The sequence below is a fragment of the Acomys minous genome, assembly GCF_964271855.1.
Source record: "Acomys minous genome assembly, chromosome: 13".
Classification (NCBI taxonomy): domain Eukaryota; kingdom Metazoa; phylum Chordata; class Mammalia; order Rodentia; family Muridae; genus Acomys; species Acomys minous.
The window spans coordinates 64,996,761-65,019,753 of NC_140495.1; the positions used below are offsets into that span (position 1 = coordinate 64,996,761).

Here is a 22,993-nt window from a genome sequence, read left to right on the forward strand (position 1 = left end):
GTGCTGGGTCTCAGGTATGTGCCCCCACCCTCGGCTCTGTGTTCTTCCATAAAGCAGCTGATGGTCCTCTCTGTCTCCTGGAAAAACTATGTACCATGTGATTACAGTATAGCGTTTATATTTCGTTCTCACGCCTACATTCCCACCACTTATGTCTGCCCATTGGTTCAGCTGGCAATGTATTCTGGTCGATGGCCTTAAAAACAATGAACAGTCTTAGATTAAGGCCACTCCATCCACCCCATCTCCCCAAGGCACACACCACACAGATTCAAGCCTAACCTTTTAAACATTTCGGTGAGGTCTTAAGCAAGTGCCTTGGTGTTATGCTTTGGCTATTAAGTGGCCCCTCAAAGGCTCATCTATTGAAGATTTGGGCTTCACCTGGTGGTATGTTAGGCCATTGCTGAGCTCATGTCTGATAGACTGAGGTAGTGGGTCCCTGGTTAGAAGGTCACTGGATCTGTGCCCCTGAAGAGTTATCCTGTCCCAAGACACTTCCTTTATCTCTCTGCTTCCTGGCCAATACGAGGTACGCAACTTTCCCCCACTGTCATGTCTTCTCACCATATTTCTTCTGTCTTACTATCATCTACTGAAAGCAACAGAGCCAGCTGGCCATGGACTTAAGACTCTGGAAACCATGACTCGAGGTATATCCTTCCTCCCTTAAAGCGATTTCCCCAACTCAGGTACTCTGTTCTAGTGTTAAGAAACTGCCTAATATACTTAGCTTTACCAGCCTATTTCATCTCTAAAATGGGCACAATAATAGGTACCTGTCTTACAAGACGGATATATTCAATAAAGTAATATAAAGAGTATCTTGTAAAATATAAAACTACACATTTGGGTTGTTAATAAAAGCATCCCCATATAGTTTATAGATAAAAATCTATAAACTAAACCATAATAGTAATTATGAATGTATTGCATTTCTCGGAGTCCTAAAATCTCTGCAACAATGAACACCTTCAGTTTGTTTCTTCCCTGACCATCACTCCATCACTGACTCATTCTTGTTGTTTTTGATTTTTTTTTTTAGATCACCCCCGCCCCCCTCCCGAGATAGGCTTTCCCTGTGTAATAGCCCTGGCTGTCCTGGACTCCTTTTGTAGATCAGGGAGGCCTCAAACTCACAGCAATCCCCCTGCCTCTGCCTCCCAAGTGCTGGGATTAAAGGCGTGCCCCACCACGCACAGTTGTTTTGTTTTTTTAAGGCAGGGTTTCTGTGTGTAGTCCTAGCTGTCCTAGAACTCCCGCTGTAGACCAGGCTAGCTTCAAACTCAGAGATTCTCCTGCCTCTGTCTCCTAATGGATTAAATGTGGGTGCCACCACCACCTGGCCTCAGAATTCTTGTCTTCTGCCGACGAGAAGGAAGGGAAAGCCAGCCTGAGAAGCAGGGTGTGTCAGGGTGTTCTTCTAGAACGCAGCCTCAGGGCGATGGGTGAAACCAGAAGACACTCCCAAGTTGCTGACAAGGACGGAGAACTTCCAGGTTCTCACCAAAAGCGGAAGTTAAAATTGCTAGCGCTTGGTCATTGGGATTCTGCAGAGGGGAGCCCAAGTTAAGGGAAACCTGCAGTGTGAGCTTGAGATGTCCCACCAACACGAGACCACACCCACCGCCCCCCCCCTCTCCCCACTGCTGAGAAAGGCCTCTGGAGTTTGTTCGGGACACAGGACACGGAGGCTTTGGCTAGACCCCTAGCTGTGTACAGGTAACAAATCACCTGGAGGAAGTAAAAGCCTGGCAGTTCTCACCAAATCCCTGTGCGATGAACCTCCAGGTACCTCTCCATGCTAATTTACATGATTTATAGAGTAGCCAGGAGGAGGGTTTCAGAGCACACATCCTTCCGGAAGCAGAAGCGAAGATCAGGGCTAGAACTTGGGTGCAGAGGCAAAGGGGGAGAGTTAAGTAGTAAATTCACTCAAATCACTCAAGTAACAAACACCTAATATTTATTAATAAATTAGTATACTTGAAGGCATTTTTCTGATCTCAGTTCCTCACCACTAAGCCCGCCCACACAAAGGCAGTCCACGCCCACCTCTGCAGTAGAATCTGACAACTGAGCATTAGAGGGCAGGTTGGTAAAGAAGAGCATAGTTGCAAATTTATCAGACAAGAGTTCTTACAGCTGCAGCCATTTTTAATTAAAGTGATTGAATGACAAGAAAACCCAGCAAGGCCTTGAGGGCGGACTGGACCTATTGACTATGTGTATAAAAAAAAAAGAAAGAAAGGAAAAAAACCCTGAAAGATATCTTCCAAAGCAAAGCTGGGCAAAGGTGCCACTGGCACTCAAAGTTGACTTTCCAAGGTGCAGCAAGGTGTTCCTAAAAGATAAAGATCAAGTTCTTTGATGGCCCAGGTGTCAAGCCACGGAAACAGCGAGTCCTGATGATTTGAGGATTTCATTCTCCAGCCCAGAGCATATTAGCATTTAGAAGAGCACAAGTTACCAAGCAGTGTATGGTGTCCAGACGAAAACCATACAATGAGCGATAGATAGTGTGGTCAAGTTTCAGCCATGACTGTGAACAAGGCATGAAAAAGATAACTCAGGGTCTAAACACAGTACAGTAATTAACAGGGCCTCAAATTCCCCCGGTCCGTAAGAACACTTGTAAAGGACAAACGATAATAACAGTAGTAATAATAATAAAAACAAAGTAGGTGTGGATGTTGAGAGACTTATGTCTGCTTATAGAAGTCGCTATTAAGTGTTTAACAAGTTAAGAATCTCAGTTCCCAGCATGTGGGGAAAGTCATACTGCATTTACGTTAAGATTTTAAAGTGCACAGAACAGTTTTGAAAATATATAAGAAGGCAAAAGTGGAGACTATATGGAATTAAAAAAATTTAGTGGTGGGCATTTTTCAACAGTTATACATCGAAAAGGCCTTATAAGTTCATTTTCAAGAAGAGGGGAAGAAAGGAGAAAAAAAAAAGAAGAAAAAGAAAAAGAAAAGAAAGAAAGTAAAAGAGCGAGCCACAAACTCAAGCACCGGCCACGAACTCTATTAAACACACACACATACGCGCACACAACCGAAACACAAAAGTCAGAAACAAAATGAAACCACCCTGCCGGTAGGTTGATTCGCAGAATGCAGTGCCCCTGCCTGCACTCTACAATAGGTCAGGAAGATGGCTGTACACCGAGTCCAGGAGGGTCTGGCTGGCTTCTTGGCTCTTGACCCCAATGATCTCGAAGAGCCGGTCCAGTTTGTCCTCAGCCTGGGGTATCTCTTCAATCACCCGTAGCTCCTCAGGATTCAGGATGTGCATCATGTCATCAAAGATGGGCTGCAAGTCACAGGGGTCCAGGCGGACCTGCCGCAACACCGTGTCCTTCTTTTCTGCAGGCAACGGGGAAAGAGAAGGAGAGAGGTCAAGAGGGATTGGTGTTAGCAGGTAAGGAACTGCTCGCGTTCTCAACCCTAGTGGGCTCCCTCCAACGCGAGCGAGCGACCTGGTACACTTTAAACAGCGCAAGCCTCTTTATTTGCATGTCGCATATAAGAACAGTGAACAAGATTCGAGGGCACGTGGTGACCCAAGTCTGTAACCCCAGCACTCGGGAGGTAGAGGAGGAGAGGTCAGGAGGTCAAGGTCATCTTCCAGCCTGAGCTACATGAGACGCTGTCTCAAAACAAAAACACCAGTAGAAAAAAAGGTCTGATTAATAGCCATGAGGCAAGAACCTTGTGTGAATGGAGTCTCTTAAAGATTTTTATTTTTATTTTAAATTATGTGTATATTTATGTGTCTGTGTGTGAACGTGCACATAAATGCAGGTACCCACAGATGCCAGAGGCATCAGATCCCACGGAACTGGAGTCACAGGTGTTTGTAAGCCACCCAATATAGGTTCTAGGAATCAGGTCCTCTGCAAAAAAAAAAATCAGTCTGTGCTCTCTGAACCATCTCTCCAGTACCCTCTAACGAATTCTTAATGTGTTAACGTGACATTTACCAAGTCTTTAACGGTGTCTGAATTCTTCTGAAACTCAGATTTAAAAAAAAAAAAGTGCTGACGTGCTTGTGAACCAAAGTCCCAAGCCAATGTAACCTGCTCATCTCTCTTTATGATTGCAAATACTTAATATATATATATATTTTAAATGTTTACATTTATGCATATCTGTGTATGTGCCTTAGTGAGTTTATTTGCATCCTATGTAAGCAGTGTCCAAGGAAACCGAGAGAAGGTAAAATCCTCCAGAACTAGAGTTAGAGATCTGTGAACTATCGTGTGGGTGCTGGGAACTGAACCTCTGCAGTAGCAGCAGGAACTCTTATGCACCGGCCGTGCTCCCAGCCCTGGCATTGTGGTGCTTCAGAAGCAAACCACTGGGGGACTGACGGCACACTGTTCGGCAAAGAACTGCAACTCCTATTAAAACTGCCAAATACTTTCTCTAAGATAAGTTTATTATAATAAAGTAAATCTATTGTAACATCGATTACAGTAGAAATATTTCACATAAATGAATTATCTAAATGTGTAAAGTATATGAAACATGAAGTGTCTTAAAAATGAAATATAGAAGAATTCTATAAAAAAAAATACTCTTAGCTGAGATGTAGTGAAGACTTGCCTAAAAAGCAGGAAACTTCTGGCGAAACTCTGTCACTGGCATAGTGTGTAATCAGATTCACTACCTTGCTATCAAGGCTGTGTGAGGTGGCCTATGCTCAGAATCCCCGTACTCAGGGGAGGCAGAGGCAGGAGGATGACAGCAAATGCCAGCTCAGCTTGGTCTGCATTTAGATGCCAGGCTAGCCAGGGATGCACTGGGAGACCCCGCCTCAAAACAAAGCCAACAGATTATTTACCATTTTATAATTTTTAAATTTTAATTTAATATTTTTTAAACAGCTCATGTATCTCAGGTTGTCCACACACTCACTATGCAGCTGAGGATAACTGGATTTTTCCTTGATTCTTTTTTCTTTTGTTTGAGAGAGCCTTACTGTGTAGCCCCAGGCTGGGCTGGAACTCCCAGAGATCTGCCTGCCTCTTCCTCTGGAGTGCTGGGACTAATGGTGTGTGCCACCACATCCAGCTGACTTTGAATTTCTTATCTTCTCAAGTGCAAGGATACTAGTTCAGTGCCACCGTGTCCTGTTTTTGTGGTGTTGGGCTTCATGCATGCTAGGCAGACACTTTACCAACTGACCCATGGCCCCAGCAAACCGCTCCCCCCCAAATCTATTCTGCTAAAAATATGTGCAATCCAGCTTAGAGTGAATTTTAGGATCAATTCTAGACACCGAAACTACTTCTGATTTTTCCAGGTGGGTTATCCTTTTAATCCTTAGACTTACCAAGTGTGGTATATCATTTTCAGAATCAGCTACACTGCACTTTAGCAGATGTCCCACAAGGACGCATTTGGGAGCATCCAGAGGACAGAAGGTATGTGTCAAAGCTAGCTCTGGGACACAGTTGTACAGACTTTCTAGCTGTGTTAACTAGTGATGTGGACTTCATATTGGAGGTCTTCCTGAACAGGCCATTCAATTGGCTCCGCTAAAACTGGGGTGTGGAAGCAGCCAGAGAAGTGGCTGCAGGCTTCAGAGATGCTGGTACCTTTGGTAATAAAGGAGCCATTCCTGCTCAGTGCTGAGGAGCCACTGGACGTGGAGTCGCAGCGCAGAAGGGGCTCCGACTCATCCACGAAGAAGCCCTTGTTCTTGTCCAGGGGCGAGGGCTCCACCGTCAGGAGAGCGGAATTCTCAAGTTTCACGTTAGGACTGGGAATGGGGCTCGGGCTAAGAGGACTGGGGCTCATGGGGAGAGCCAGTTTGTCGGTTTCCAACTGTGGAAAGGAAAAAAAAAGTAACTTTATTATATATAATCAAAATTATATAGGAACAAAATGAAATTAAACCCTCCTCCCTTAATATTTTTTGTCATTAAATATTTTTTATTCTTCCGTATATATGAAATTTTGTTTTCTGTTACCTTATTATTAAACACATATTCACTTTTAGATAGTGTCTTACTATGTAGCCCAAGCTGGCTTTGAACTCACAGAGATCCACCTGTATCTCCTGAGTGCTGGGTAAGGGTTTATGCTACCACATACTACCCCCAAGGCATTCCAAATACTTGTGATGCTAGGTGGGTGGCAGACTAATATTGGGTTTGAGGATAGCCTGGGCTAACAAGATTTTATCTTTCTAAAAAAAAAGCACGTGAGTGCAGATATTGTAATATTAAAAATTTAGGAGACCTGTAAGGTGACATGTACCTGTATTCCCACCTACTCTGGAAATAGCAAATTTGGTGCCAACTTGAAGAGCAACATAGCAAGGCACCTCTCTAAAATAAAAAATAAAAAAATAAAAAAAACCCAAAAAACAAAAAACAAAAACTGAGAGGGTTTTAGTCACCTTTGTTATTGATGTGATAAAAATACTCTGTCTGACAAAGGGAGAAAGGGTTTATCCCACCTCAGCTACAGTTCAAGGCACAGTCCATCGTGCTGGGAGACTCAGGCCAAGCAGCAGAGAGCGATGGAAGCAGAAATTCTAGTGCTGGCCTCCATCATGCTATCCGGACCCCTGCCCTGGGAGTGGTCCTGACTACAAAGAAGATGAGTCCTCAGGCAGGGTATGGTGGCTCGTGCTAGCAACATGGAGGGCTGAGGCAGAATGGCATCTGGGACTCTGTGAACGAGGGGTGGGGGTGGGGCTGGGGGTGGGGGTGGAAGTGGGGGTGATGGGGGTGGTCTTCCCACATCAGTCACCATGAACCTAACCAGAGGCCCATTCCTGAGCCTTTATAGCTCTTGTCAAGCAGACAGCAGGAGCCACCACACTCACCAAGCTGTTTCCTCAGGAGAGTGGAGCTGGACACAGGTAAGAAGGAACTAACAACAGGAAAGAATTTTTCCTAGGACCCCAGCTGCTCCCCTCAGTCATGAGCTGAATTTCATCTCAAATGTGCACACTGACGTCCTAGCCCCCAGCACCTTACCTCAGACTGTGGTTACAGATAAGGCCATTAAAGAAGTTATTGAGGAACTCAGGCCTTGAGGATGGACCCTAATCCAGCATGCCTGGCATTTTTAATGAAGAGAGAGAAAGACACAGGTGCACAGAGTGGGGTCCTGGGAAAGCACTGGCTTCCAGCGAAACTGAGAGCCCCAAGAAAGCACTGTGTCTGCTCCAAGGCTCCAAAATAGGGTGAAAACAAGGCACCCCGTTTGCGGTGCTTTGCTACTGTAGCCCTGGCAAACTGTAACAGACCCCTAGACTTTAGCACAACTGACGCCATGATGGAAGTACCTTTCAGGCCTTGGAATCCAGCATACAGGCAGCCCCCGCAGCTAAAACTAGAACAAAGACCTAATCCATCAAAAGCCATAGCTCTGGGAAAGTCCCTAAATGTACTAACCTTGCCTTTTGGCTTCTGTGATTCTGATTCTAGCTAACTGCTCTTGATAACTGAGGTATGTCAACCCAAGGTATGATTTTGTGCTGAAAAGCTCACCCCCGAGAAAAGCTTGGGGCTGCTCGTGTCCCCAACACCCCATGTAAATCACTGGCCAGTTAATAAAGACTTTCTGTTGGCTTAAATCTGTGTCCGAGTGGTCTTCTGTGGTGGATAACCTAATAACAAAACTAATATAATATCCCAAACATGTAGAAACTTCAGCCTGGAGATGTGAAATAAGTTCTTTATATTTTAATGTGTGTGTGTGTGTGTGTGTGTGTGTGTGTGTGTGTGTGTGTGTGTGGTGGGTGAGGTATGCACACTAGTGCAGGTACCCAAGAGACCAGAAGAGGGAGATGGATACCCCAGAGCTGCAGTTGCAGGTGAGCTACCTGAGGTGGGTGTTGAGAATCAAAATCAGATGGTCTGCCAGGAGCGCATGCTCTTAACAGCTGAGCCATCTCTCTAGCCCCTCCCTTTTCTTTTTAAAGGCTTATTTTTATTTTTATTTTTTTATTGGTGTGTCAATGTGTGTGTATACCACAGGTCTGCACATGACTATGAAGGTTATAAGAGTGCAACAGATTGGCCAGAGATGGAGTTCTAGACAGCTATAAGCCATTCGATAGGTACTGGGTCTCCAACTCGGGTCCTCTGTGAGAGCAGCAAGCACTCTTAAGCACGGAGCCTTCTCTTCAGGCTTGGTTGCATGATTCTTAAGGTCCAACAGGCATGGAGCAGAGCTAACATCACACCTCAGGCTTCCTGCCCTTCCTTTCCAGAGGCTGACAGCAGAGAACAGGAGGAGCACACCAGCCCCAAGGATGCGGCAGAGATCACAGGGCTTGCTTTCCACAGTGGAGCCAGAGCAGTGGGGGCCAACAAACGGGACAGTTCAGATGGAGACAGTCAAGGTCCACACCACTCGGCCTGCTCTGTGAAGAATGGCTTCAGGGGGCGAGAAGCTGGGAACCTGGAGAGATGCTCCTACAGTATCTCAGTGAGGGATGACCACAGCTTATGCAGGGGATGAGCAGTGGGGCTGGCAGTGGGGGCTGGGGTGGGGATACAATGTGTATGGATTCACTTTAAGGGTAAAGAGATCAAAGCCCAGAGAGGGTACACAGTTACTCCCAAGAACACCCAGTGTTCATTTCTAGTCTATTTGACCTCTCCACTCTGCCTTTTTCTTTTAAGAAATGCTTTAGAACTCCATCAGGCACTTATGTCATCTGCCAGCTCATTAACTTTATGCTTTCTCTGGCTTTCCGGGCATACTAGTTAGTACTAACTGTCCAGTTGACAAGATCTGCAATCACCCAGCAGACAAACCTCTGGGAATGCTTGTGAGGGTGGAGAGAGTCACCCGAACTGTAGGAACTGCTCCATTGCTGGCCAGAATACCAAGCCAAAAAAAGGGAGGGAGTGGGGCTAGAGAGGTGACTCAGAAGTTAGGAACACTTGCTGCCCTTGCAGAAGACCAGAGCTCAGTTCCTACCATTCACAAATGCCTTAATAACTCCAGCTCCAGAGGCTCTAATGGCCTCCTCTGGTCCTCACAGGCACCCTCATACACTTGGGGCACACATATCCACACAGAGACATAAACTAAGATAAAACGAATATTTTTAAAAGAAGAAGTGAGCTGAGTGCTAGCACCCACTTCTCTGTTCCCTTACTATAAAGGCAGTGTGACCAGCTGCCTCGGGTTCCTGATGCCATCCCTGGTCTGGATCCCCTTGAATATATAAGTTATTATAAACCCTCTTAAATTGCTTGTTGTCAGGCGTTTGGTCACAGGAACAAGGGAAAGGAAAAACAAACCCAACAATTAATATACTCAGCATGGATGAGTATCCAGGAAGCAGATGGCCAGTCCCAAAGGACAGTGTTGGGAAGACCACATCCACTCGCCTGAAGCTGCTGATGACCACCCTGGGAACTTCCTCCCATGATTCCCAAAAGCCTTTCAAGTCAGAGGCCGTCAACCTCTCCAGACAAAACACCGTCTCTGGTTTTAAATGACTACATTAAAGGGTTACGGAAGACTTGAAGGAAGCATGCCTGCCTCTTTGACTCCGCTGAGTGACTGAAACATGTTTTTGCAAGAGATCGAAGAGCTGCAAAGGCCACCGATCCCTGCAGACCGCGCTGACGCTCTAGCAGGACGTTCCTCTAAACCACCACCCACAACCTGCTGTGCTGCCAGAGAGGGTTCCAGAACTGGTTAACACGCATGCCCGGAGGAGCCTTTCTGACCACCAGATAAGAGTTATGAATACGCTCTGAGTTTTAATTCAACAGGCCCTGGCATAGGGTGCTGCTCCCTGGAAATGCACGCAGTCACCCATTCATGCCGACGTCCTCCTTTGTGTCCCCAACTGACAAAGAACACTGGTCTATATTCTGGTTCTCAGGGACACTACACTGGTTGACATGGCCCATCAATATAGCGCACTGTTCTTGAGGGAAGGGGGGGAAAAAAAAACTTCCCACCCACCCACAGACTGATGCCAACAAAGAAGTCCCACCCACGTATTTCCCGCATTCATTTAAAATGTTCCCATCTTTATTCTCCCAGCAACTTGGCTACAAGTTGGAAAGTAAATACTGGATTTCCAGCAGAGTTGCACAAGGCGTTGAGCTGGTGGCCTCGCAGTTAACAAGAGCCAGGTGAATATGGAGGCACCACAAGCATCACCACATTGGAGCTAGCTAGTAAGTATGGCTAAAGCCAGAGACCACGTGACAAGCATCCTTTTAAAAATCTACTCTCTGGCTCTGGGCGCCTGGCTGCAGTCCGGATCTATCTGACAGTTACTTGGGTTTTCCCTGTAAGCTCCTAGAAATGTCTTTCCTCCTCTTACCTAATATTTACAAGCTCCCAAAGCCTATATTAGGTACTGTGTTTCCTGGAATATCTCTAACAATAATCATCCTGTTCTGTGGAGTAAAATGATCACTCCATTAATTATGAAAGTTCATGATTTGGTGTCTTGCGTTTATAGCAACAAAGAGCATCAACATTAAAATGACAATACTATTTAAAAGAGAAGATATGGATGTTTGGCATTTTTAGACACAATCTCATCTATCCCGTGCTGGCTTCTAACTCACTATGCATCCAAGGATGACCTTGAACTCCTAATCCTTTTGCGTCTCCAGCCTGGATTATGCAGGGGTGGGGAATCAAACCCAGGGCTTTGTTTGTACTTAATAGACAATCACCCTTCCAACTGAGTTGCGTTCCCAGCCAGAGAAGACACCAAAACAAGAAAGCCAGATTTTCTCAGATGAGTCTTCTCTTCTTCTTAAACAAAACAAAACAAAACAAAACAAAAAACATGCCATGCACAAACTTTGTAAGACTAACCACAAAACAGAGTAACTTAATTTATTCCTTAAGCATCTTTGGGCTCTCCAAATTCTCTGTGGGAGCATATTAATTTTATAATAGAAAAAAAAAAACCAAGGCATTTTATTTTTAAAAGGATCCCCACTGATAAGTATATTTCCCTTCTGCTAATTTGAAGCTATTACGTCTGTGGTATCTTGTGTTTATTTTGGGTTGAAAAACAGGACTCTCTGCAGCTCAGTCCCCCTGTACTTTCATGAAGTATTCATGGACCCGAACTGCTCAAACAACCCCAGCTTGCCGAAGAGCGGCGCCCTCTGAGACCTAAAAGAAAAAAGACTCTGGGAAAACTCAGCCAGGAAGCAAATACAACCACCAGATACTTGTTGCTCCTCCAGAAAAACTAGAAAGCCATGGTTCTTTTTCCTTTAAAGCTGTGAGGTGAGATAATCATGAGACATCAGAGAAAAGACGGGAAAGCCAGAGAGACACGAAAAGAGGAGGCACAGGGCGAAGGGGAGAAACGCCTCCCTAGGCAGTCCAAACCCTAACAGTTCTATTGAGTGCGCTTCCGGAACACGCTATTTTGTTTGGCCCAGTGAGTCCTTGGTGCTCCCTGGATTAGTCTCAGTGCAGGTACTCTTAGTACTTCCAGATGCTTATTAACCCAAAGCACTAGGGAGGGTAGATAAACAGCCGCCCCCACCTTACAGCTGAGTCAGCCCTCTAGCCCCGTGGCAGGTGTGGTTTCCTTTCAGAATATCAGGATCGTGGAAAACAGAGGAGCCATCTAAACCGATTTGATAGACATGGCGGAGTCTGGGGCCCAAGCATCTCTCAGCTCCGGGGACTGTGACGCTGCATCTAAGTTACACTGGACCACGGCGACCATCTTCTAGTCCCATTTCCAGAGTCCTTGTCAGCCCTCCCAACTCTAAGCGGGGAAACTTCCTCCGCTATTATGGTGCTGGAAATTCCTGGCTGGCTGTTCCAGGGAAGGCGAACCAGGAAGGTCGTTGGCTTCTGGGGATGGTGAGCCATGAACACCGAAGGAAAAACCTTTCCTCGCCTTCTTAGTGACAAGGGTGCTGTTGAAATCAAGCGAGATTTTGAGTTGTACGTCCCTTACTGGCAGGAATAGGTAGGTGCCTGCTCTAACCTCCCTGGGTCTGTCTTCAGAGTGTGGTCCCTGTTCCCCACATTAAAATGCTCCAGAAATTTTGAAAAGTCCCAGAAAATCACCACAAGAGAAAAAGGAGGAGACACCCCATTAACCAGCTGTGTGGTCTTAGGAAAAAAAAAAATCACTTCCCTCATCATACGGGCTTCCATATTTATTTCCAAACTGAAAGGCGTGTGGTAGTTCACCTCTAAGTAGCCTCCACCCAAACTCTCTCACATGCTTGTTTTATTATTGCCATTTCATTCTCTTTAGCCCTCACCCGACACACATGACCAAATCCCTTTCTCCCTCTTTGCCAAGTTATCCCCAATTGGTTCATTCAACTAAGGTTCAGCACAGTGGTTGTCGCCATTTGTGCCCAATTACCATCTCCCTGTGGTTGCACAATCTGCATTCACAAAACAAATGAACCACTTTGATTCATCAGTGATCCCCGCAACGAAGCGTTAATTATGAAGCCTGGATGCTCCTTGCCAGCCTGTTAAAATAGTTCAACTTAACCCTTGTGCCCCTGGTGGCACCCCAGGTGGACATTACCAGGCCCTCTTCCCTAAGCTGTGGTAGCCACAGATGCCTGGTGGTCTCTAAGGAAGTTCCCAATACGCAAAGGCCCCTCTTTCCAACCTATCGCTCCCTCTACCTCTCACCTACCACTGCACAGGAAGAGACGGTCTCAGCTTGCTGGTGAAAACTCTTGTCATTTTAATAACGGCTTCAAGAGCACACTGTGCCAAGTCCCGGCTGATGCTCCCAGCTATTCCATGAATTGAATAGCTTGCCACCCAGATGCCACTAATACGAAGGGGCTTTCAGTCATACCCAGGGCTCGGGATGTAGCTCAGTGGGCAGTGTGTTCCTCTAGCGTGCGTGACGGCCCTGAGCTTGGTACTCAGCACCACAAAAAACTGGGCACATACCTGGTGGCACATACCTACCTCGAAGGAGATAGGGGCAGGATGGTCAGAAGTTCAAGGTCAAGTTTAAGAGAAGCCTGGACTATAAGACCCTATCTTTGAAAAGAGTAGGAGAAGACAGAGAAGAAGGCAGAAAAGGCGGCAATCACAAAGTCCGAGACAAATCTGTACCAGCTGTTTGCGATCCACTGTTGAAGAGCGAAAGCCCCACAGTGCTTAGAGAAGCTGAGTCCCACAATCTCATCACAGGAAGTTGCCCTGGCCTCTGGGCAGTGGAGGGTCGGCTTGGTCGGGCCGCGGGGGTGGAGGGGGTGGGGATGTGGGGAGGAGTGGGAGGGTGGAGGGGTAAGGGGGTACACTCAGAGGCCTTACTCTCGCCCAGCTGCACAGCTGCCCTAGCATAAAAGGATAGATGAGGGATTCTGTAAACAGCACCCACTTTGACCGAGACCAGTCATTTGTTTTCTATTTGAAAATCGTTCGGATCCCAGCAGACCAGAGAGAGGCCAGTTAAGGAAAACAAACAAACTGAACTTCCGCTAAAGGTTTATCTCAAGGGAATTGCAGTCACAAAGAAGCATGAAATGACAGCTATGCGAGGAGTGCAATGTTATCTCAAGCCTGTTTCCCCTGCCGTCCCAGCTGCTCACAGGATGAAGATGAAATTAGATTTCAGACCATCTGCAGGTCTGTGGCGGAATCTCAGCTTGCGCCCCATCTTCCTGGCCAGGTCAGTATTTTGCAATAGCTGACACCCTCGAATCCACTGGGCCTTAGGTTAGCCAACAGGAACTCAGATGATAAAGCAATAAAGTAGCTAAATTCAGGGCTGGAGAGATTTGGTGCCCGTGGGTTAAGAGCACTTGTCGCTCTTGCAGAGGACCTGACTTTGATTCCCAGCATCCACCTGGTGGCTCACAGCCCTCTAAAACTCCTGTTTCCGGTGATCCTGTCCTTTTTTTTCCCCCCCTGACCTCCACAGGAACCAGACATGCTTGCAGTGCACATACTCATATGCAGGCAAAACACGCATACACACCAATTTTAAAAAGGAATTTAAGTCTGTGTGCTTCCAGGACTTCAGATAAGGAGGGTTAAAAAACTTTATCTGAAACTATTTCAGAATGCCTGAGATAATGGTTTCTTAGCAATCACTGATGAAAAAAGGCCATGCACTTGGAAGAGAGCAAGATAGGGCATATGGAAGGTTTGGAGAAAGGAAAGGGAAGGGGGGAATGATGTAGTTACATCATAATCTAACACGCGCACACACACACACACACACACACACACACATACACACACACACACACACACACACTGCCTTCACTGAAACGGGGAGTAGGTTTCCTTTTTTAAAAATTTTTTTCAAGATGTATATGATGTTCTGCCTGCATGTGCGCCTGCCCGCCAGAAGAGGGCACCAGATCTCATTATAGATGGTTGTGAGCCACCATGTGGTTGCTGGAACTTGAACACAGGACCTCAGAAAGAACAGCCAGTGCTCTTAACCTCTGAGCCATCCCTTCAGCCTTCCTTTACATCTTAAATGAGAAGAGACAGTGATTTTAAAAAATATTTTTATTACTATTTATTTGTGTGTGTGTGTGTGTGTGTGTGTGTGTGTGTGTGTGTGTGTGTGTACACGTTTGTGGGTATGGTCAGAAAGGTGTGAGATCCCTTGGAGCAGAAATTACAGGCAGCTGTGAGCTACCTGATGTTGGTACTAGTACTCAAACGCAGGTCCTCTGCTAAAACAGTATGCTCTCGGAACCACTGAGCCATCTCTCAGCCCAGGCAGTGGCTTTTAAATTATCTTCTGAAGTATGAATTCTTGTTGGACCCAACTCAGAACAAGGGGTCCTGCCTAAATAAACCAAACTTACTGATTTTTTTTTTTTTTTTTTTGGGACAGCGTTTCTCTGTATAGCCCTGACTATCCTGGAACTGTAGACCAGGCTGGCCTCGAACCCAAAGATCAGCCTCCCTCTACCTCACAAGTGCTGGCATTAAAGGCATGTGCCACCACCGCTCAGCACAATTTCCCCCCTAAACAAAAACTGCATAGATGGAAATGGCATGATGTTGATTCCCAAACCTTTCAGGAAAAGATGGTCAGTTATTTGATATTTGAGGCCACAGAAATGGGAATAAATAGCTTTACTGAGATGAAGCAAGTATGTTGAAATAAAAAGGATTATTGGACAAGCCTCTTACTTTCTTTCCTTCTGTTTTCCTCTCCAGCCCAGCCCAGCCCTCAGGAAACACTCGAAGAGGTGTACTGATTGCATAAGGAAGGAACTGTGCTACCACTTCCAGTCTAAATCGCCAATTAGCAGGCAGACAACACAGGCCCACTACTGTCTAACTGTCTCGGGGGGTCACTGAAGGTCACGGGATAGAAGTGTGAGCAGGAACACAAGCCAAGATGGGCCTCCCTGGGAACTCCCAGGCCAAGCCACAGAAGAAGCACAGATGAGTAAACAGGGAAGCTGGGAGCCAAAGCAAAGGCGGTAGAGCATCAACTTATCCACGGTGCAGAGAAACTCAAGGTTAACCTGGCTAGCCAGTGCCTGAGGCCACTGGGAAACTATTGGAAGAAACAGTTTCTTTCTCTCTCTGATTAGTTGAGGCCCTGAGAATCAGTTAGGACTGTGCGTAAGTCATCGGGGGAGGGGGCAGGGGGTAATTAGCCACGATAGATCACATGTTGAAACCCCCCCAAATCCAAACCAAGACAGTGACTGTAAAGTTGCATCTCTACAGGCATCCATGAGTTAGTTTCAGAAGGGGACCCCCAAAGATTATACTCTTGTCAAAGTGTGAACAGTCAATCTTTGCCCTTAGCAAAAGAACTCTTCATTTCCCGGGTGCACAGATGGAAAGTTGTGGGAAGCCACAAGATGTGCTTCAAAAGCAGCCAAAGCTGGTTGGAACCAGCTGGCTCTGGAGCGAGGGAGGGAGGGAGGGAGGGAGTGCCCCGCCCAGCTGCCGGGGCGGGTGCCTTGTAAGCTGTCCAGGCTGCTGACAGCAATGGTGCTTCTACTGCAGCCCTGAGCTGACTCACCCGACTAGCTTTCTCAAAAATAAAGGAAGTAAGGAAGAGAGGAAGAGGACTTTCTTGGTTCCCAGCGACACATTATCGGCAAGGTCCGCACCGGCAGGGACCGCCCAGGTCCTGCCGTTTAGAAATCGGGGGTTCCCTCAGTGTGGTCTAGACACTTCCAACCATGAAAACGCGGGGCAAAAACTTCTTAAAAGCTTGCCCCCAGGACCTGAAGAACAGAAAGTAATTTCACAGGAAATAATGCCTTGAAGTAAAAAAAGGCTCAGGTTAGTCTTCGTTAGTAAGTTTTTGTTTTGTTTCCTGAGACAGGGGCCTCTCTGCCCAGCCCTGGGTGTCCTAGACCTCACTATGTAGACCAGGCTGGTCTTGAACTCACAGAGACCTTCCTGCCTCTGCCTCCTGAGTGCTGGGATTAAAGGTGTGCCTGGCCTAACTAAGTCTTTTTTTTTTTTTTTAAAGATTTCTCCTTATCTTTTATTGTTTAAAACATTTACTTATTTATTGTGTTTGTATATATGTATGTGTGAGTGAGTCTGAGTGTGGGTGTGGAAGTGTGCACATGCGCATGTGATCTGTGCTTGCATCCAACAGCAATTTTGTGGAGGTCAGGAGACAATTATGTCAAGTTGGATCGCTCCTTCCACTATGCAGGGACAGAACACAGGTAGCCAGGTTTGGGCCAGATGCCTTTGTCCACTGAGCCACTTTAGAGGCCCTCAGTTAGATTTATTTGAGCCTTACAGATTTGGTTAAATTAGCACTGCTTAATAAAGTCATCGAATTTGTACTGTTGTAAACCCCAACATACCTGGTTTCAACCCTAAAGGCACCCCTCTTCAGACTTGAAGGTTTCAGCTGCTCAGACCCTGCTCCCACGGAGGTTAATCAGTGCGTTAGCAATTTCCTGCTTACTGTTCCCCAAGTCTGTGTGTACACAGTACCAGTGCAGAGCCAAACGGTCTCCACCCGTACCATTCTTGAGGTTAGCTGATAGAAAGCTGACTCACTCCTCTGATAAGTGTGGAGATGTCCACAGCTGACCTCACCTGCTCTGGCATGCATGTGTCCCTGGCAGTGAGTGTGCTAGGATCTGCATCTCTCTGCCTGTAAAAGCGTATAGAAGGGAAATACTTCTGAAAGCAGAAGGACTCATGGTGCCGAGCCCTTTTCTCTCTGCCAGTCTGAGGCTAACACCTGTGGATAGTTCAAGGCTTCAGTTCCTCCTCCCCCAACACCAACTAACTTTTCTCTTACTTTGTACAGACTTCTCTCTCTCTCTCTCTCTCTCTCTCTCTCTCTCTCTCTCTCTCTCTCTCTCTCTGAAATTAATACTGTGCCGTGGACAGTCCCCCCTAGCTGTGTCTATCTGCTCAGACTAGAACGTCACTCACTGTACGCAATTCACAAGACTTCATACGGCCTCTCTGCAGGGGTCTGGCAGTTATCACTGGAGTGTAAACCAAGTGACCCAGGATTCCACGTTTACAGGGCTCGTGTTTATTTTCTGTGTTCTCTGCTATTTTCAGGAGTGCCTCACCTATGGATGGGATCGTAGACACACAAAAATACCTCCTCCCGTGTTTTTGGCAAATGAAGTATATTTTAATGATAGGCGATCCTGCCCTACTGGACATAAGTGGATTTCTCTAGTGACGATTAGTACAGGAAAATCAAAAGCGATGTTTGTCTGTCTTTCAAGGAAAACGTTGAAATTAATGGCTGTGCAATAAAACCTACTACAGATAGGATGTGATTTTCTCATGACTGTTTAGTGACACAGGGTAATAACAGATGAGGGACAGTCTCCAAACACAGGATGTGGAAGCCTGGCCAAGGTGGGAGCTGTCATCTTATCTCTACATGTGTTTGAGATACAGAACAATAAAATAAAACCTGCTCTCCACTCCTGATAACTAATGGAGAAAAGCTTCCCTTCCTCCTCTCCGATAATATGGACTCTGATTTCCTCGATTTTGGAGAAAGTCAGTAAGGGTGTGGATTAAAAGGATTAAAAATATCATCAGTAATAGACTTAGCCCTTTTGGAATATTGGGTCACTGTCTCAGGGGTGGTGGGGGGTGGGGGAGGAGAAGATTTTCTAAAACCCACTTCAATGTCTTTATAGCAGTTTCACAGAATATATTACTAAAAATTGTCCCTCATACCTGTCCTTCTTACAAGCATGACAGCAGCTGGGGAGAACCCTCAATTTGTCCTTTGCTATTTTGTAGGGTGTGTCTCAGTGCCGGTTATGGGGCTCAACACACAAGGGACACTGGATTAATATTTACTAAATAAAGTGCCTATGTAAAACCATCCTACCCGTCAGAGAAAAAAACAAGAACAACAATAATAGTAATAATAAAGTATGTCTTGGTGCATGTTCTATGCATAGGGCAAATTCAATTCCTATATTCTGCTAGTTATATGATGCACATTTTTTTTTTTCAGATTTTACTATCCAGAAGCCGGGCTGCCAATCCCCATTATCTATTATTCAAAGTCTGAAGCCTCACATTTGATGTGGAGGGGGCATTAGAACCTCACTTTTATCCCTTTCTTTCTACAGACCAGTCCAAAGTTTCTGTGCAGTGTAAAGGCGGGACGTAAGAAAACGCATTGTTTACAAAGGTGACGGTCGGAGAAGCCCCTACTGTAAACAGGCAGATGTCGCTGCCTGCTGAAAACAACAGAGAAGTCTCGTGGAAGAAAACTAAAGTGCTTTTCTGAGGGAAACCATGATCTTGTCCTTTAACACACACAAGCATGCATCAGCTTTAGCGTCCCGGGCATGCGCAGACCGACGGAGAATGCCCCCGATGCTGTAGGCTCTCACACACATTTCCAATGTAACATCTGCTTGTGCCAGTGAATTGTAATTATCAGTCCTTGCACATCTGCTCATTTGCCAGGAAGTGCTTCAAAGCACTTCCTGGAGAGGGAGTGCTTCCAGAGGCAGGGACCACCTCTCTTCCTTACCTAGTCCCAGGCGTGTGAGTCACTGTAGGAAACTTTATAGAGCATCTTGGTCCTTGTTTTGTTTGCTGTTTTGTTGGCTTGCTTGAGGGGTTCTTACTGTGTACCCTGGCTGAACTGTGTAGCCCAGGCTGCCCTCAAACTCTTGGTAATTTTCCTGTTTCAGCATCTTGAGCTGGTCTTACAGGTATGCCACCATCTTTAGCTGAGGGTTTGGGATACGGTAATAAGGAAATCAGCCTGAAGTGCTACTAAAAGCCTAAAATCTACTCACAGATATGGCTGCCCTATGCCCCATAGCCAGCAACATGAAATATACCTGAGCCCACACCTGACCCTGAACATGTGAGCGAACCCTCAGCCCTGTTCTCCCCTAAAACCCTGGGAAGTTCTCCGGAACCCACAGTCATGCCCTGTGATTAAGTAACGTGTCCTTAAATGACCCTGTGTGCCGCTGTGACACAGCAAAGAGCAGGGCCTAGATCCACGCAAGTTTGGCTAACAACTTGGGTCTTAGTTCCTGAGGACCATAAGCTCTGTTTTCTAGAAAATCAGCAGCAGCAGCAACAACTACAGAAGAACAAGACAAACAGGCAACAACTCAGTCGGATCACTAAAAAGCCAACTGAAACTTGCAGCTGGTATTTACCCCAACTCACTCTCACTACATTTCTGAAAATAGCTAGTCTGGGTCAGACCCATAGATAAAGACAGCTGCATCCTGCAGCTTGGCAGCAAGAAGCCAGGAGCTGTGACCACTTCAGCAGCCGTGTCCTCAGCGACGGGAAGCTCACTCCTGCCCTAGCACTTGGGATTCGCCCAGCTGCTAGAGCCACTGCTGCCACCCAGGACCTAACACACAAAGGCTAGGATAGAGGACTGAGGGGGAGGAGGGATGGAGGGAGGCCGGGGAAAGGGGAGGAGGGACAACGTAAGTGTGGCCAAGCACTCTGACCCTGAGAGGGATGGGTCTCCAATGTGGTTCTACAAAGGCTGAAAATTCCCTAAGGACAAGGGATCATTCAGGCAACGGAACAACAGAGTCAGCTGAGTTCCCTGGCTGTGAAATCGCAGCATAGTCTCACCTGCCCCCATACCTCACTGGGCAAAGCGGGTAAGCGGAAGTCAACCAGGCTCAACCACCCGACATGCACACTAGCCGCTCACAGCAAGCAGCTGAAGTCATGTTTTAGATCAATTAGAATGGTAGTGCGTCCCTCTTTCTCTCTCTTCCTTTTGGTCACCCCCCCAATACTTCTTCCTTCCTTCCTTCCTTCCTTCCTCTTTCCTGGCTGTGTTAAGCCAGGTCACCCTCAAATTCCCAGCCCTCTTGCACCAACCTCCCTGCCCAAAACAGGAGTGTTCTGCTACACTTAACTTTCTGTAATATTCATTTAGTTTTATTTTATGTGTATGAACATTTACTTTTATATGTGTGTGTGTGTATGTATGTATGTATGTATGTATGTATGTATGTATGCATGCATGCATGCCTGGTGTCCAAAGATGCCAAAAGAGGGCATCAGACCATCTAAAAGAGGACTTAGAGACAGTGTAAGCCTCCACGAGGTGCCAGGAACTCAGCCTGGATCCTCTACAAAAACAGCAGTGGCTATTAACTGCTAAGACATTTCTCCAGACCCTTAGTTCTTAAAACAAACAAACAAAAAAACCCCTATTATTGTTATTTTATAACAGGGCCTTCCTCCTATATAGCACTGACTGTCCTGGAACTCGATGTGTAGACCAGGCTGGCCTCAAAACTCAGAGATCTGCCTGCCACTGCCTCCTAAGCTCTAGGACAGCTGGAGTAACATGGTGAGACCCAGTTTTTAAAAAATCAGAATGAAATAAAACATAAACCAGATTATCAGACCCTTCTAGAACCTAGTCACTAGCTATTGCTCTCACACCTCATTATCAATTCTGATAACCATTTTATGAGGTGTGGTATGGTCTTGAATTCCCACACAGATGAAAGGTTTTACCCAGGACTTTTGGGGGAGGTAGGCTGTCCATTTGCATGGGAATTCAAGGCCACATTCTTTTTTTTTTTTAAAAAAGATTTATTTATTTATTATGTATACAGTGCTTTAGCTGCATGTACACATGCAAGCCAGAAGAGGGCACCACATCATATTATAGATGGCTGTGAGCCACCATGTGGTTGCTGGGAATTGAACTCAGGACCTCTGGGAGAGCAGTCAGTGCTCTTAACCTCTGAGCCATCTCTCCAGTCTCTAACCAAGGCCATATTCTTACCCCACTAAAAGGAAAGGGATTGTAAATAAAAGAACAGAAAACAAATACTGCACTCACTAAGCATTCACAAAGGGCCAAAAATAAAAGCAGGGAAAAGAAGAAAATGTAAGCTAAAAAGAAAACTCAGAAATTCAGCTAGCCAATGTCATTTCTTGTCTCTTGCAAGCAAAGAAAGGGGAGTATATTACCGTCACACAACACCTCTGTTTCCTCGCAAGGAGAACATTCCAGGCAGCACTCGCTCAGGCAGGAAGGAGTAAATATTTACAGTTACCTGGATTTTCTAGTTCTTGGGCACTGAAGCCAGGCAACTCTCCGCCTTGACAGAGCATCCACTTCCAGCAGCTTCGAAATCTGGTGAGCCTCCCTGCCCAAAACTATGTGACCCCAGCCTTCAGGATTTAAAAGGCCCATTATGTGTGAGTGAATTGGGGCTGCTTAGGACCGAGCCGGGAAGTCATTACGTCTAAAAAGAAATAAACATACACGCACTGCTTTCTGGCAGCCACACCACAGTCATTCCCCAAAGCGACCCACGAGCACTATGTTTTGTCAAAAGGAACAGTGGCAGAGAAGCACAGTGGTTTACCCAGGGTCCTCACACTGATCACACCCTGAGGGAATCCAGCCTGTTACTCATCTCCACTCTCCTATTCTGACAGGAGCCTTAATGGCTGTTTTCAAGAACCCTACACTCGTCCTCCAACCTCTTGGAGCCACGCCCTTCATTTACACAGGTCTGTGGGACTTACTTCTCTGTAAGCTGTAAGCTCCCTTGAGTGCAGTCTGTCTGTCTCACTCACCTGCGTGGCCCAGAGTGCCTGGGCATCATACTGTGCTCATAAATACTTACATAACAGAGACTGAAAGATAAAAATCCACATCACTCCCTTGCTGTTCCAGGAGGAGAATGATAAAGCCAAGCATTAAAGATAAGAGCAGAAGAAAGTAACGGGGATGCTCCTAGCTAGCCCTCAAAACGATGGCGAAATAATATTCTTCTTCTATTAGCTTTTTGCTTATTTATTTGGTGCCAGGTGCCCCCAAACTGAGAAGTATTGTTAAGACAAAAAAGAATGACCCAGGTCGCTGTGGAGGCTGCAGGAAGGACAACAGAAAAGGCAAAAAGCAAAGAGATCAACACAAATCCTGACTGCGCAAGGACACATTTGCCATGCTTTCCAGGGCAGTACGTTAATAACAGGAAAATTCTTCTTATTTTATGGTTAACCCCCCCCCCGCCCCCCTGAGATAGAATATCCTAGGCTGGCCTCAAACTCTTTCTATAACTGAGGGTGATCTTGAACTCCTGCCCCTCCTGCCCCTCCTGCCTCCATCTCTGGAGTTCTGTGATTACAGCCACGGGCCACTCTGCCGGTTTATGCAGAGCTGGAATGGTTTTCCCGAATACTAGGCTGTCACTCTACCCACTGAGCTACATTTCCCTGTGCCCTAAAATTTTGACAGTGAAAGCAAAACATAAGAGAAAGATAAACAGGGTTAAAGTTTTCTGAAACATGGTAAAAAAAAAAAAAAAGTACCCATTTGTGTCATACTTTATAGCTTAAGTACAGATGTCATAGTGTTCAATGTAGTCATTAAGAATAAGGTGTGTATGGGGGTGGTGTGTGCACGCACGCACGCGCGTGCACAATGTATGGTGAGTGTGCTTCTTAGAGCGGGTGTGTGCAGCTGTGTATGCCGCATGCACATGCGTGAGGAGGTCAAACGTCGACATCTTAGTCACTCTCCACCATTATTTTTTAATACAGGGTCT

General features: G+C 46.1%; 1 protein-coding gene across 1 annotated transcript in view; it reads right to left on the minus strand.

The window, feature by feature from the left end:
* Window positions 1-1,949: 1,949 nt before the first annotated feature.
* Window positions 1,950-22,993, minus strand: part of TNFRSF21 (TNF receptor superfamily member 21) — a 77,169-nt gene continuing 56,125 nt past the window's right edge. The window contains exons 5-6 of the mRNA XM_084753312.1: window positions 5,609-5,837; window positions 1,950-3,371 (exon numbers count right to left, since the gene is read on the minus strand). Of these exons, the coding sequence (XP_084609438.1) occupies window positions 3,142-3,371; window positions 5,609-5,837 (459 nt within the window). The 3' untranslated portion in view covers window positions 1,950-3,141. The remainder of the gene's footprint in view (window positions 3,372-5,608; window positions 5,838-22,993) is intronic.